General features: G+C 40.4%; 1 protein-coding gene across 1 annotated transcript; it reads left to right on the forward strand.

Annotated features, from left to right (window-relative positions):
* Positions 1 to 419: 419 nt before the first annotated feature.
* Positions 420 to 16249, forward strand: LRIT3 (leucine rich repeat, Ig-like and transmembrane domains 3; the record flags this gene model as incomplete). The annotated part of the gene is made up of 4 exons (XM_084625647.1): positions 420 to 535; positions 1875 to 2350; positions 12175 to 12480; positions 14909 to 16249. The coding sequence occupies 4 exons, from the start codon at positions 420 to 422 to the stop codon at positions 15973 to 15975; spliced, it is 1965 nt and encodes a 654-aa protein (XP_084481773.1). The 3' UTR covers positions 15976 to 16249.
* Positions 16250 to 17346: the final 1097 nt, after the last annotated feature.

A 17346-nucleotide genomic window follows, 5' to 3' on the forward strand; every position in this document is an offset into this window, starting at 1 on the left:
CTGTCTTTGACATGTTACACCTATATAGTACATTTTCTTCCACAATCGGAGTGCTTTACAAATATTAGCTAACTAAACTGCACAACACCCCTGTGAAGTAAAGGGATATCTCAAAATATATCTAGTAAATCTATAGTCAATATAATTAACTATAAAGATAGTTAATTATATTGCACTGATATGTGATAGGTATAATTTTAACAGAATATTTTCCTTTGGCATAATAAAGAACAAACTGGTTCAACTGATCCTTTTCAGGATACATTTGAAGGTTAAGTAGCTACAGATCTCAACTAATCCACTGTAATCTGCTATTACTAAATGGATGTCTACATTCACATTCATAGCACACAGCACACGAGTGCCTGGGAATAAAAGTTTTTAGATTTTGTTCATATCAATTTTGCTGGGAGGAAGTCATGTATCTGTTTGTTTGTTTATGCATCATGATTAGCTTTTTTGAAGAGGTAAACAGTTTTTGTCCTTCACAATGCACTTGCATTTACCATGGCAGAAGTGATGGCACCGGAACAAGGTATGCCTTTCTTTATTGCCGTTACACAACGTAATTATAGGAAAATAGGTTGATGGAAATTTAGAATAACATTCTCTGACACCACTGATGAATACAGATTGTGTAGTTTTAGTTTTAGTTCATGTACTTTTTAGAAGTATAAAGGGGAAAGTTTATTCCATTTTTATGCCACTTTACATAGTAAGCAATGTGCATGGATGTTAACAGATAGCAATAATTTCTTGTCTTATTGATTTTTACTTAGCAGCTGGATGCCTTTTAAATCTTCAATTTTTACAGAAAGAGACTTCTCTCTGCACTCTAACTTACTAAATGTCGATATTTCCTTGAAAATTCCATTTCTCAAACCAGTTATTCATGGTATGGTAATCCTGGTTTTAGATAAATGCAAACATTTCCTTTAATCTGTAGGAAAATCTCATTGTTCAACAATAGAAAAAGTATGATGACGAAGAAAAAGCTTAACCACTTTGAAATATTTTATAGCAGATGCACTGGACATTGTATTATTGCTCATTTGGGGAATTACAATTTCAGCTAGTTTTATTCTTGTGCTATATCTGATACAAAGTTCTGATGGGAAGAAAGGAAAATGGATGTTCTTCGTAAATCAGCATCTATATGGAGAGAAAGGAGAGACATTAACTTTGATCAAAATTCTCAAACCTGGATGCCTAGACTCCTAAATCCATATATAGGCACTTAAAATAAATTGAAATGGCCTAATTTTCAGAGGTTCTGAGGAAACCCAGCACCACTGAAGTCAATGGAAGTAGAAAGTCGGCAGAATCTCTGCAAACTAGGCCACTTCTATTTAGGTGACTACCTGTGGATTTAGAAGCTTAAATTTAAGCACTGAGTTTGAAAAATTTGTAATCTTCAACCTACTTACAAAAGTAAAGTTCCACAAATATATTTACCCTAGTGCCTTAAATATCTGATATCTCCACACTTGAAGAGAAATTAGAAAAAGTGACACAAACAATTATAGACTTTTTATTAAAATAGAGGTCATGAATCTCCTGTTTCAATGATAAAAATACAAATAAAATCCTTCTGTTCTTGAATTACATTTCTGGCCCTAAAATGACTGGATAAAAGATAGCATTTAAATTTATCTGGAATTAATGCAGCAGTATCATTAATATTTTATATTCACTTTCTCTTTAGAAAGAAAGTCCACCTCTTAATTGTCTCTGTCTTTTAAACATAGAAGACTGCAAGTGATCTGATATTTTGGCAGTAGTGGTGGTGGAAATGGTACTAACACTTTAATATGCATTTGAGATGCAAGTCTCTGGTAATGAAATACAGATCTTTCTTTGTTGTTTGGTGCTAGGTCTGTGCTGTGTAATGACCCTGATATGTTTGAGATCCCTGTGAATGTTCCTGTGGACACAGTAAAACTTCGTGTAGAAAAAACTGTCATACGAAGAATCCCCACTGAAGCCTTTTACTACTTGGTGGACCTTAAATACCTGTGGGTGACCTACAATTGTGTGGCTAACATTGATGCCAGCAGCTTTTATAATTTGAAGCAGCTGCATGAATTGCGTCTGGATGGGAATTTGCTGTCAAGTTTCCCTTGGGAGTCTCTTGTGGAGATGCCCAACTTACGAACCCTTGATTTACATAACAACAAATTGACCAGCATTCCATCTGAGGCCGGTAGATACCTGAGAAACCTCACCTACCTGGATCTATCCAGCAACAAACTAATCACCTTGCCATCAGACCTAATGGACATTTGGCCCCCCTTCTCAGAAGCTACACCGTCCAGGAACACAGATCCGGCAGCACAGAGACTCATATTAGGTAAGCTCACGAGGCCATTGGATTCCTTATTAAAACATCTCTAAATATTCTCTTTAAAAGGGAAGCAGCTTAGTTTAGTGGATAGGACCCTGGACTGGGAGTCGGCAGATCTGGATTCTAATCCTGATTTTGCTGCTGGCTTGTTGTGTGATCACTTATCCTATCTTTGTCATCTGTAAAGTGGAGATAATGAGAGTTTCCCCTCTTCATAAAATAGGTTGGTATCTCCAGATTAAGAGAGCTAAGTAAATATTGCTGAAATCCTTCCCGTAAGTGTGCATGATGTATGGAATATTCAACTGTCATAAAAACTTGTGTTTTTTATTGTTAAGGATTTTTAAAGAATATATGTATTTAAGATGAGATTTCCCTTGTCAATTTACTTGGTGTAGCATTACACCATCTATTACTGGAAACACAGCCATGCCATCTCAGGCAATGATCTCAAAATGTGCCCAAACTAAGCAGGGGGCAGGTTTGATCAGCACTTCAGTGGAATGCCCCAAATAAGTACTGCAGGATGTGGTGTTTGTGGCTCAGTAGAAGGGACTTTTCCCTCTACTATTGAACTACTGTGCCTGCATGGTGACAGGGGAGAGTGAGTTGTTAGAAGAGCTATGTTCCAGATGATATGCTCAACGGAGGCCCTGAACTCCCATGGGGTCTAACTCCCCTCTCAAAGTGTCTGTATGTTGGTGTAACTCCACAGACTCCAGTGCAGTTATTCCTGATTCACACTGGGGTAACTCAGAGTAGAATCAGCCCTGTGGTTTTTAAAGATGCCCTGGCATTTATCACTACAGTGGTAGTGGGAAGGATGTGAGAACTGGCGCTCTGGTCAAACTCAATTTTGCATAATTATATCCTGCCTATTGCTGGGTTCCCTAACTTGCTATTAGTCTAGACCACATCATAGAGAGAGGGTCCTCTGGGTCACCTACCCCTCCTATTTACAATCTCACAGACCACCTTGCACTTCCCCTCCCATTTCTAATCTTGTGTCCTACCTGCTGGCCCCACTTAGCAATTGCATAATATCACCAGGGTAGCTCTAGTTATTGCTTTCTTTCCTGACATTATTTTTCCATTTATTTATATACTGTTAGCCATCTTTTAATACAATGGGAGAGCTAGCACCATGTAACCAGCCAGCTCTCCATAGACAACCACCAGTGAGTCCATACATCACAGCTTGGGGAACCTCCGTCCCATAGTTGTAATTAAATACCATTGTGTAATGTTGTGTTTAGCCATTGTGTTCCACTGCAGAGGCCTGAACCTGCAAACCTTTATTAAGGTAAGAATAATTATCGTGAGTGAGAACTAGTTTGTGCCCACCTTGCTAATACTCTTATATAAGTAAGCAACTCTGTATGTGAGTGGTGCCAGTGGGTTACTTGTATGAATAAGTGTTTGCAGGGTTGAGGCCACAGTTTGTAAAGGGCTTTGGGAACCACTGCTCTACACTGATGGTTACAGGAGGGAGGAGAGTAGGAGCTGGCTATGGGTATGTCTGTACAGCAGCTGTGAGGTGCAGGTGCCGGTCGACATACCTGTGCTCACTCTGCATGAGCTAGTTTGCCTGTGGTAGCTTAGGCTAGCTGCCCTGACACACTCTTTTTTGACCCCCTGACTATGCACTTGGGCGGCTAATCTGAACTGCTGCCTGAACCGCTGTGGCTACACTGCTATTTTTAAGTGCTAGCCTGAGCAGTATGTCTATCTACCTGTGCTGGGGAATTAAACCTCCCTGCTGCTGTGTATGTCAGCTCTAAACCTGCTGATGATTTACCCCATGTCGAAATCCTCATCTCGGGAGTTCTAGCCAACTTCCAGTCTCTTTGTGCTGCCCTTGCTGTGCAAAGATCATGGAATCTGGTTGAGTGCTTGCAGGCACTGTGTAAACTTTTTTCACCAGTCTTTGTCAACAGCCTTTAATCATGACAAGCCTTGCAGCCCTAGCACCTGTGTTCTCTTGAGCACGTGTGACTGATTGTGCCATGTTATGTGATGATTTTATAATGTGCAAAAATGTCCTCAGGAGAATTAGCATGAGACCGTTAGCTCATTTTCATTTGTGAACCAAGTCTGGATTTGAACCTGTATCTCCAGAGATGAAAGGGCGTAGATTCATGGATTCAGGTGTCAATTTGCCTCTAGTTTTTGGATCCTATGTTCTGTGGAGATGGTATGCAATTGCCTATCTTCAGACTTACATACTAAAGTCAAATACCCTGAAAATAAAATGATGATTTCTTTGTAGAGTTTGGAGCAACTATAAATTAGGCTAGCTGTGAATGATTGACTTCATTTCCAGTCATTAATAGACTCACAATAAATGGCTTTGGTAGAGTGCGATCAGATAATGATTGTTATACAATTAATCGGAAGGTGAACAAGAACATTTCCTCTGGAGATCTGAAGTGTCACACCGCTTGTGTTTTGGATTGTTCCATGACCAGCCAACAATCCCCTTCCCACTAAACCTTCTATATTGTCCTCTTTATTGATTGTATTACTGTGGTGCCCTGGTCATGTTTCTCACTCATGTGTGAGCGCATAAGTGGACACACACTCGTGCGCACACGCACACACCCACTCATTGCAGGAGTCTCACCTTCAGGTCTGTGCCACAGGGACAGGGCTGTAACTACCTGATAGATTTTAGGATCTGGTGACAACATCAGAGAGAGGCCGTCCCTGTTGTACTTTTGTTGCTTAAAAATGTACCATGTTGAGTAGGATTTATATGGGCCTGACTATCTTCTTCACTTCTCCAAGCAGAAGGGATTCTGGGTAGAAATAATGAAAAAGGGAGACTGATGGCTCTGTGACATTGCCCTCTCTGATAACCCATGGAAGATCAGCTGGGACTCATTGAGGCTTTCGGGGCTGGGAAAGGAACCAAAGAGCAGTTGTTCTGTGTAGCACTCTCCCCCTTCCCAGAGGTGGTGAGTATCTGCTTGGATTCCATGCCTTAATTAATTCTGCTTGAATTCGTGTTAACTAAGGCTACATTTCTGCACCTCTCAGAGAGGCTGGCCTGCTAATGGTAGCATTTCTCCTGCAGGAACCACATTGCCAGGGGTAAGAAGGGGCCAAAGGAGCTGACCCTCCATTGGACTAAAGCTTCACTTCTTCGCAGATCTGCAGTTTTCTGCACCTTCTGCCTTCTCTGGATGAAAATTCTGCAAAGTGAACCTTCAGAGAGTCCTGGGTACTTTGTCCCCCTCCAGCGGGAGCATCCAGTTAGGTGCTCTATCTCTAGCTGGCTTGTTAGCTGAAAGCATAGTGTCACTGGAAGCTGAAACTCAGAGCTTCCTAGCAGTACTTACAGCAAAGTCAAGTTGTTGAAATGCTGCCAGTAAAATGGCAGTTAGGGTTCTGCTCAATGTGGGCAATGGTTGGCGGAACCAGGACAACCAAGATTATTCGCTGCTGTGTTGAAACAAAATCCAAACCAAGTGATTTTTAACATTTAGAAGGCTCGGCTAGCTGCAGTGTTATAAGTGAACCTGAGGAGGGGAGAGTGCAGGAGAAGGCTCCCTTTCCAAATCTTCAGGCGACGTGACTGCCTGTGCCCCTGGAATACCAGGAGCTGCTTTTGTCTAGCTGACAAGAACCTGGCCTTTCCCTAGCCTTTGTTAGTAATCCCCAACTTTACTTTTGCTTGACCCATTTTGATTCCTTGTGTTTCTTCAGTCAATTTGGGCACTAAGGGCCCAATTCTGTTCCCACTGAAGTCTGTGGTGGCAGGGCTGGGCTGTAGGAGCATACTGTGCTTTGAAATCTGAGGCATGCACAATGGTAATATCATTCCCCTTGTGGTCTCCCTCCTAGAGAGCCATTGAGAGTACGACGGAATACAGCATATGACAGAGCTGCAGTTTGCACTGCATGAAATCTATGTGAAGCCACTGACTAAACCCCAGAGGAGCAGCAGGGGCTGCAGATGGTATTGTAGTTACAGAGAGCCTTGGGTGGAAGAAACATCACAGCTGGGGTGGAGGAAACATCACCTGTTAATGACATCCAGGTTTCGTTTTGAACCTTGACTATTTTATTTATTGCCACTTTACAACCCAGTGAAAGGGGAATAATGTGCATTTAATTACGCTCCGAGGCTGGTTACTGATTTACAGAGAAAATTTCCAACATAGCTCGCCTCTAAGCTAAAGTCCATATTGACACAGTGGCATGTACTGGTGCAGGGGAAACTGTTTACCAAGAAGAAGGGACTGCATAAATGTATTCTTCTGTGATACACATTGGAGTATATAATTCACAGTTGTAACTATGGGCTGTTATTAGGCATTGATGGGGATGAATAACCAAGTGAGTTACTGAGGAAGCAAATTATTTGAGTTTGTTGTGATCACTGCAGCATCCAGGCTTGTCGCCAAATGAATCAGATAAGGACACTTTGTGGGATGTGGCCATTTTCTGTCCATTTGCACAAAAACTCCATTGTGGTTCATTAGGAAGGAAGCTTTGTCTGTTGCTTATTGTACAGTGCTGTCTACTTGTACCATATCATATCCATGTATGGAAAATCAGTGCTTATTGTGCAACAATTTAAAATGTTGGTTTCGTATTAGAAGAAAACCCTGGCTCATAACTGGCTGGAAATAGCCATCATGTGAATGAGGAAATTACCTCCTCAGAGGTCAATGTTGGACATATGGAACTGAAACAGTGTTAATGAATCAACTGTAAATAACTGCATTTTGTTTGGCTGCAGTGAAAACAATTATTTATCTCAGAACCAATTAGATAACTTACGAAAATCTTTGCCTCCCTTATGGAAGACGTTAAGAAAAGAGCCACCTGTCTCTACCTGCAGATTCAGGAGTATATTTATATGTTGGGAAAGAGGCCAGGTGAGTAGCTCTGGGGTTCTACAGCTTTCCCCATTCACAAAATCCAGTGCTTCCAAATGATATGGAAGCCTCAAGGCTAGCCTAAATAACCATGTGACCGTATTACCTTGTTCTTTGCTTCCCTTTCTCTTCTGCTGTTTGTTACTCATTGCTCAGTCTATTTCTATTATACACTCTGTGGGTCAGGGACTGTCTCATATGTTTGTTTGTACAGTGCCTCAGCCAGTGGAGTCTGGATCTGGACTGAATCTTTGGGCACTACTGCAATATGAGCAATAAATAACAAGTCATAACTTCCTATTGGAAAACCTGCAGGAGGGGAAAAGTTAGCCAACGAGGCTTTGTCACAAGCTGTCCATGGGGAGAAGACTCGGCCACCTTGTGAAGGGAGACAAGCTGCTCGCCCTACCAATCTTGAGGGTCCATGCGGAAAGCAAACTTCTAACTCTGGAAATCCTGGGGTCTCCTCATGCCTGAACTTCACTTCCCCACTGCATCGCATCCCCTCAGCTGTATGTTTCTACTCTCTTTGAACAGGAAAGAACAGAGGCCTTATAGGGTAGTTAATCTGGCTTTTAGCATAATTTACTGGTGTGGAAAGCTGACGGTGTTTAAGGGCTTGTTTCAGGAGCAGCCACTCTCCCTTCCAATATCTTAGCGGTACTCTTTTTCTCCAGTCCATAGGGAAGAGAACAGGTCATTTTTTAAAATATCAAGAAGGAATAGATATTTCTCTGAATAAGAATAGCCTCTGCCTCCAGAACAGTTAAAAAATAAAACTGGACAGATTTTAAAGGTAGGCACATGCAGTTGTGTACTTGAGTGAGTTGGACTTGTGAGCAAATATCTGTGCATATACACATGGACAGCAGGCATTCAATTTGTACACCCTCAGCTGTTGTATCTGACATGTTCATGAACACCAGCTATTTTCAGGCATCAGTTAGTCATGTTCAAAGGTCAATGTGCAGTTGCACATGCCTGACTTTGAAACTCTGTCTCTGCAAATGTTAATAATTTCCAGTGGCAGAGAGTTCAACAGGTTACGAGGGTTAGTCGCCTTTTTGAGTAACACACATCTTTAAATGTTCACCTTATATACCATAAGAATTTTGCAATGACTATTAGAGGTTAATGCAGCACAAAACAAATCTCAAATAGTCCTGACATTAATACCTCAAATGAGACAACATATTCCACAAGAAGCTTCCCTAACGTGTTATTACAGCTCAAATTTTATCCTAGCATATATTTAAAGTGCACTGAATGTTTTATTTGGGAAGAGAATTCCCCGTGTGCAACTGAAATAGTGGTACATTCCTCTAAGACAGTGGTGGCCAAACTTTTCCTGCCGCCCCACCTTACCAGTAATGGAATCTGTCCGTGCCCCCTCCCGTAGGTCATTACTGCACAGGTGGCTCAGCAGAGGAGCTGTGGCTAAAGGCAGAGACCTGGGGATGGGGGAGGAGCTGGGGCAGGAGGCAGAGCTGGCCCGGGGGTGGAGAGGAATGAGGGCAGAGCTGGACGGGGGCAGAGAAGTGGGTGGAGTGGAGCTGTTGCTGGGTTGGAACGAGTCAGGGGGAGAGCAGGGGGCTGGGTGGCACTCCCCCTCTGCCACCCTGGGAGGAGGGGGGTTGGCTTGGGCCCTGTGGGCCCCCCCAACCCTCCTCCAGTTTGGGGACCACTGCTCTAGGAGAAACATTGTTCCCTGTCAGTCTGGAATCTGTGTTTTTCTGACGGCAGTAGGAACAAATGCTGCAGTTAATCTTGCCATTCTCCTGGGCAAAACTTACACTGATTTCAGGGAGAGTGTTTCCTAAGAAAAGGATTGTGGCATTAGGACCACTTTCAGTAGAATAAATGTGCTCCAGAGAGCATGCTGGAGGACACTGAGAAGCTGTCTTACAATTAATTCTCTGCAGTGAGATTGGTGGCAGTATCCTGACTCACAAGCAGGATGATGTAGGCAGTGTTGTTCAAGCTGTGTTGGTCCCAGGTTATTAGAGAGTCAAGGCTACAACTGCATTGTACCCATCTTGCCTCTCTAAGTAGGATGTTGCTTTTTTACTATACGGCATTAATATGTCTCACAAACTTCATTAACCATGTATTGCCCTAATAAGAAGCATTTTGCGAAGCATGGACAGATTAGTGAGAAATGAATTTGAGTTAAGAAGCTCCTTTGCATATGAGGTGCCTGACTATTAAATTCTTAATCCTACAACCTTCACTTTCTTTTGCCACAATTGCTTTCAGTGGAATTATTTGTTGATATTTTTGTGTGCCTTTTTATGTTTTAAAAGTTTCATAGTAGACTTATATATTTCAATCACTTGGCCATATTGGTGAATAATTTACCTGTCTAAAGGATTAATCCTGCAAATCCCTATTATCATTATTACTCACATGAGTAAGACTTTGCAGGATCAGACCATTAAAAATGTGATTTATGCTATTTAATTTTTTTAAGAGACATAATTGTCCCAACTCAGCAACATACAAATATTCCAAAATGTGAGAAATGTATATTTAAGAAATGTGGGTAAGTAACATTAAGTAAACCTGGCAGAGATGGTGTCCCTAGCCTCTGTTTGCCAGAAGCTAGGAATGGGTGACAGGGGATGGATCACTTGAGGGTTACCTGTTCTGTTCATTTCCTCTGGGGCACCTGGCATTGGCCATTGTCGGTAGACAGGATACTGGGGTAGATGGACCTTTAGTCTGACCCAGCATGGCTGTTCTTATGTTCTTGGACACCTTTACTTTGCACAATGGTCTCAAGATCCTTACATGGCATGTACATTTACACATCCTGGGAATCAGGGGCCTTACATTGGATTTGTTTGCAATTTATGGCTTTTGGGACACCTGTACTACATATATGAATTGGAAGGAAGTTTATCTTATGTACTAAGGGAGTAGGCTGGAAATTAAGAACATCGACGTTCTCCTTCCCCTGCTAGTTTTATCCACATCCCCACCTTAAGTATACAGTGCAAAGGGGCAGCTACAGATAGGATGGACTGATGTTAAAGGAAACCTGTTGAAATTCACCTCTGGTGAAAATATATATATATATAATAATAATATGCCCAGTTCACCAGAGGTTGTCAGGTTGTATATGATATAACATCACCACAGCTGTATATACTCTCCAAAGCATGTGCACGCGCTCTCTCTTTCTCTCTCTTTGGAGATTAGCTTTTAAAAATACAATAGTTGAACCAGTTTTCTTGGATTTGCCTATTCCTTTTCTTGTGGGTAATAATTAGTCAATAGATTTAAAATCATTCGTGTCTGGAAGGAGTACAATTGGATTGTGATGTCATAAATTTATAATCAAGGAATCTCTTCAGGTCAAGTCTTGTTTTTAAGGGTGGGATTAGTCAGGGTTTATCACTGGTATAACCAATCACTGACTTTGTGTTTAAGATAAGATAATCTTGGTCAGGTGATTAAAGGAAGCATATATTTCTACGTCTACAGATTTTTTTCTAAAAATGCAAAGAGATTAGAAGCCAATGAAATATTAAGAAAGGAGAAAAAGAAAGGTGTTGGTAACATGGAATAATTCCAATTTTTTATTTAATTATTCCTAAAGTTAATGCATCTTTTCACATCATGAGCTGTGTACTGTGTCTCCTTATCTGGGTTTCATTCATGACTGGTTTGCTAAACTGTTCAGAGTGTCCAGTAATTATAGGTTTTCACTGCAAAGTAGTAGCTTTTATTTTATATCTGCCTGCCCACTTTTAATGCACCCATCATGATAGCATTGGAGGCTGTCCTGTGTTACCTACAAAAATAGCTTGGATTGGGAATTAGTTCTATTTATTGTTAATATTCAGAGGAAATAGAGTGTTCCAGGGAGATTTGTACAAAGATCTAAAGTCAGATCAGAAACTATTTAAAGGCATGAATGAAATGCTGTGGACTAGGTCCTCAGCTGGTATAAACAGATATTTCTCTATTGAAGTCAACAGAGCTATGCTGTGTTACACCAATATAAGATCTGGACCTACATTACTATAAAATGGCCAGTGTAATTCACCTGAAATCAAATTCAACAAGAGAAGAAATGTCCCCTCACTCATGCTCTTCATAATCAAAGGGCAAATAGTCTGAAGTCAAATGGGCGGCTCTGGGTCCTTGTGTGCCATCAAAAATGTGAATATCTTTTAATTCTTTCGACAGTTCCTCTGCCCTCCTCCCTCTCTCTCCGCATCCCCCCACAACTTTTAAATATTTTGTATGTAAGAGATTGGCCTGAATGAGATCTCTGAATCCAAACACCCCTGAGCATAAGGAAAGTTCAGATCCAGATCTAAACTTTGTTCGCTTAAAGCCATCTCTGTTCTATGGCAGAAGAGTTGGTATAAGTCATAAACACTTTTATCATTGTTCTCTCCCCAGCCAAAATCCAAGCACTGAAAAAGGTGCCTGAAAAGAAAAGAGAAGTTTAGAAAACTCCATACTTAATGAAGGGGAAGGAGAGCAGAGGAAGTCAAAAGACAACCATAGTTGTCCATAGTTAGAAGATCTACTTGTATTTGAAGGGTCTGCCAAGAAGCCAAACGCTGGTGAAATACCTTACTTGGCAGCTAACCAAGGCTGCTCCTTCTGAGGTTGTTCAAAAGGAATTGAAAAATGGTACAATTTAGTGTAGAATTTGTCAACTCATGTACCATTTTCTGTATAGGTGGTTGTGGGGAAAAGATCTAGTTTATCAAATGTTAACAAAACAGCTTTAACACTCCTTCCTGAACCTCCAAAAATAAATAAATAAATAAAAAAAGAGTATAGAAGGAACAAATTAAATATTTAATGAACTTAAGAGGCACATGACTCTCCCTATTAGCATTTAGATACAATGGTATGTCCCATTCTAATTATGAAATCCAAATAATGCTTGAAACTAACTGTATACTTTTTTTTCTGCTTAAGGTTTGCAGGACAATCCATGGTTTTGTGACTGTCGGATTTCAAAGCTAATTGAATTTTCCAAAATAGTGGACACCTCTGTTATACTTCTGGATCCTCTTGTGGCTTGTAGTGGACCTGAGAGCCTGGCAGGTATCTTGTTCCAGAGAGCAGAGCTGGAACAGTGTCTTAAACCATCAGTGATGACTTCAGCAACAAAAATCACATCACCTCTGGGAAGCAATGTACTGCTACGCTGTGATGCCACTGGATATCCAACCCCACAACTTACCTGGATCAGGTCAGACAATTTACCGGTGAACTATACAGGTATTTCATAATTTATTACTAAGAAATATGAGAACCTAGAAATATTGATCATTCGTGCTTTGAAATGATCTTTGAGATCATTACTGAGGAATGGTGAAAAACGAACAAGACCAAATATTCTCACAATATTTCCACCATTTGGGGCCAGAATCTCTTCACTCCTGTTTGTGTTAAATTCATCCATATCTGAACATGAACAACGCAAACAGGTCACTTCCAATTCTGAACATGACATGGAACCAAGACTGGATAGGAGGCTTAGATTCAGTTTCCCAAAATTGGAGGGAAATTTGGACTTTAAATTTCAGTTTTGGCTTGTCTCCGGTACAAAATGGAAGTTAAAAAAGACAGTGCAGCCATAACTGAGCTACTTAAACACAGCAATTTTTATTATAAGCATTGGCTTTGCAATAAATATTAGTTTTTTTGAATTTTGGTCATTTACCACCAATGTCCATACCGAACGGTAAAGAGACAGTGAATATCAGATATTGTTTTTGAATATCAGCCAATTTTAGTAATTGCATCTAGCAATTCAGAAGTTTTCCTATTTCTAAGTAATGGGTTCATGAGAATGAAACTGTATGACATCTTATTGTAAACCCACAATCATAAATTGTTATATTTATTATGAAAAATTCTTTTAACTCAAAGCAGTAAGCTAATATCACTCATTTAAAACAAAATAAGCTTATCAGTGGAAATGAATTGTTATAGTGCAGTACTGGAGGCTGCCAGTAGATGACATAGTTAGCATCTAAGGATTATCTGTAGGATTTAAGGAAGAACTGTAGAAGAGAAAAGACAGAAAAAGGAAGGGGCTGAGAGTAGGGGAAGCTAGCGAATGTATAAAATCTGCAGCTCCTAGAAAAGCCTGGAAATTAAACTGTTTGCCTCAGAACTCAATTATTTTAATAACTCAAAGTGTTTTGATGATTACATATTCTGTAGAGGTGGGTTTGAAGTCTGAACTCAAAGCCAAACTTTTCCAAAATTTTGGTGGAGAGCTTTTGTAACTGGAATGCTATATATACATATATATATATATATATATAAATTTTTTTCTTTGCTTTTGCTGTTCATGTCACAACTATCATTGTAGAGCACACAAATAGTGGAGATGCAGAAGTCTGTAAGATCGAGATGTCATACATTACAATTGATTTATTATTTATAGTGCCTGTCTTTCACCCTGGGAGCTTATAATAATTAAAATATACAGGGTGAAGAGTAAAATCCACATAATAAAAATAGATATAAATCTATTAATTGTTACGGATCTAACTTAATCTCTTAATCTTGATTTAAAAAACTGGGGGAGAGGGGCTGGGGGACTCTTAAGGGTTCTAGATAGACAGCGCTGGGAAAGTTCAGTCCATAGGACAGGTTAAGCCTGGGTAGTGCAGGCTGCTGCTTCTTACTCCAGCCACAAGCTCCAGTCCTGAGCTGAGGGCTACCTTTAAGTGAAACAGGATAATTCAATTTCCAATACATGTTTAGACTTTAGCCTCCCTTGTGAGGAGGTGTATAAAGTTCCTGGATTAGATGATGATAATTGTCGAATGGGGTTGCATCAGTGCTCTATGTAGTCCAAAACAGTGCCTCAGACAGTTGCGTCAAGCTCCTTAATGGGTAATTATGCAATAACCTGCCCATGGGGAATGTTTCTTGCTAACCTCAGGCAGTCAGCAGCAAGCTTTTACCCTTAAACATAAGAGCTGATGGGTGAAACCTTCAAGACCATTTAAGTGAATTAGGAGCCAAAGTACCATTTCCTAAAGTGACTTAGACGCTTAGGGTTCAAAGTCTTGTTGACAGTCAGTTTAGCTTCTAAAGTCCATGGAATTCAGGCTGCCAAGTCACTTATGCACTTTTGAAACTTTACCCTATATCCCTTTAACCATTTTTGTTTTGTATAATGAAACGGCAAATATTTTTATTTCTCATATAAATGTCTAATTTTATTTTTGAAGCGTACTCGGGGCGAGTCTACACTTAAAACACTGCGTCAGCACAGCTGCACCGATGTAACGGTAGCACTTTAATGAAGACACTCTCTGCTGACGGGTGGTGGTAGCTATGCCAAGAGGTGGTAGCTATGCCAACGGGAGAAGCTCTCCTGCTGACAGAGCTCTGTCTGCACAGGGGGTTAAGTCGGTATAACTATGTCGCTAAGGGGTGTGGATTTTTCAGTGAGTGATGTAGTTTTACTGATGTAGGTCTGTAGTGCAGACCAGACCTCAACTCCTTTTTTCAATACTATCATATGGCAGGGAGTTTTGCAAGTTGTGTTTAAAAAACCAATATGTTCAGTTCAAATGGTTCTTTCTAACATAGCAAAAGCATGGAAGGGGTAATGTCATAGCTTTTTCTCTTTTTTTTATGTTCCTGTTACACTGTTTTACTATATGCATTCATTTTCCTTTAGTAATTCAAGAAACTCCAGGAGAAGGTGTCAGATGGTCCATAATAAGTCTGACAGGGATTTCATACAAGGATGCAGGGGACTACAGATGTAAGGCCAAAAATTTGGCGGGAATGTCAGAAGCTGCTGTTACTGTCACTGTGGTAGGTGTTGTCACTACGACTGTGTCACCACAAAAGTATGGGAAGAAGTTTGAAGCAGACCAACAAAATAACACACAGGAGGAAGCCAAGCAAGAATCTGAAAAAAGCACCACACCTCCTCCACCCTTAACATCGCTACCCACAACAATGGCTACCACTGAAAGGCCAACAGGTGCCAAGATCACAGACAAAAAGCAATCCAAGTCCACTGCTGATGGGAAAAAAAGTTCAAAGGGAGTAACAAATGGAAACAACAAAAAGCCTGAAGAAACCAGCAAAACAGATGAGGAGACTTCATTGAATGCAGCAGCACTGGCTGAACAGAATGTCACCATAAAGTACCTGAAAGTTATTAGTGAAACGGACGAAAGAGTTACCTTAACTTGGAAAACCATCAATGCCACAAGCAACTCTGCAGTGACTGTATTGTACTCAAAGTATGGTGAGAAAGATATGCTGCCTCTGAGTACAGATCCCAGCAAAAACAAAGTCACAATAGATGGTTTGCAGCCTAGTACACAATACATGGCATGTGTCTGTCCCAAAGGAGTCCCACCTACAAAAGATCAATGCATTATTTTCTCCACTGATGGAATACATGATGAGAGTGGTTCTCAAGTTTCCATTTTGGTCATGACTAGCAGTGTGGCATGTGTGATTGTTCTACCTTTGATATTTTTCTTACTCTATAAAGTTTTAAAACTTCACAGGAAACCAAAATCTGCTAGGGAAGCTGACCTTGCAAAAGAGACCTATGTCAAATTTGAAACACTTTCCTTGAAGCCCCGTTCAGTGGGCACAGGAGGAGAGCTCTGGACTCGAAGAGACACTGGTGAGTCAGAAAGACTTCTGCTTTGCTCTAGGTCAAGCATGGATTCTCAGATGACGTTCAAAAGTGAGGGCTCCAGGTCTGAGTACTTCTGTTGAGTGTTGTATACAGTGGACAATGTGAAATACACTAAGGGTAAAACTAATTCCAAACTGCAGTCTTGTATCTGAAAGCAGATCAGTGCCAGGTAGGAAATGCCACTATGAGATATAGCATCTGATACAACTCAGACTATTGTGGTAGGAGGGGGAAAGGGAAATTGATACCAGTATTTGTTTTTTTTTTTGTCTTTTTTACATCCTGTCATGCATCCTGTGACTTCTGATATGAGATAGTGATGTTCCTAGGAGAGTAAATAGAGCATAAAGTAATTCTGCCTGATTTATGTTCTTATATTTTCTGTTTTTATTAAACATTCTGGTATTTATCTTGTCATCTGATTTCATGTGTACAACCTGCAAGTTGTATCCATCAAATATTCCCCGTATTTCTTTTAAAAATGTTATGTACTGGAGAAAAGCTATAGGAGTAGAGCTTAAACTCTGGCTTTGCTTGTGTCGAAGATAGTCACTTATACTTAACGTTTGAAAATACAGATTTTCTGATGACAGCTTGTGCTTCAAAATGTGATAGAGCATTACATTGTATAATCTCTTGGAGTGGGAGTGATTTTGGGTTAATCAAAACTCAAGTCTGTTACCCAGAGGTCATGTGCTTTGTTTCTTGAGATGCAACATAGACCATCTTCATCAAGCTACAAATACTTTTGGAAGGAGCTTCTCGTGGCTTGTGAATTTAAGGTAAGGTTTTGCTGTGTGTAGCCTTGTAAGAGACAATAAGTTGAAACTACTTAATATGGTCCTGTTGCAAAATCAGAGCCTTAGAACATTATACATACTGCAATTTAATTAACGTTGACAGTTATTTACCTTTGACACCATATATCATACATACGTGTATGTATTAGACACATGGTAAGATGAGGTCTTGTCCTCCAATAGCTACAGACAAGATGCAACAGGAGATGTAACAAATAGCAGGAGGGAATGAGGCGAGAGGATGAGGGTAACATTTGGAACGCGTGATTGTGTCAGCGACTTATGAGCACAACTTGACATTTCCAAAATCATATTATATGTTTTAAAAATAAACATCTAGGATTGCCTATCATGAGCCCAATCCTGCGTCCATTAAAGTCCATGACAAGACACCTATTGACTTTGTTGCTGCAGGTTCCAACTCCATGAGTATCACTGTGTGTAAACAGGGAGCCACAATACATGCCAAAATGGATTAAAAAAAAAAAGAGCAAGTATCTTTGATATCTTGGGCCTTTCCATGTGAGTGCTGTGGGAAGCTGGGAATCTTCCCTTCCCAATGGGATGATGATAATTCCTGGATCTTATGTAGTGCTTTTCATCCACAGATCTCAAAGTGCTTTACAAAGCAGGTCAGTGTCTTTCTCCCCA

Source organism: Lepidochelys olivacea (genome assembly GCF_965140295.1).
Source record: "Lepidochelys olivacea isolate rLepOli2 genome assembly, chromosome: 4".
NCBI classification, from domain to species: domain Eukaryota; kingdom Metazoa; phylum Chordata; order Testudines; family Cheloniidae; genus Lepidochelys; species Lepidochelys olivacea.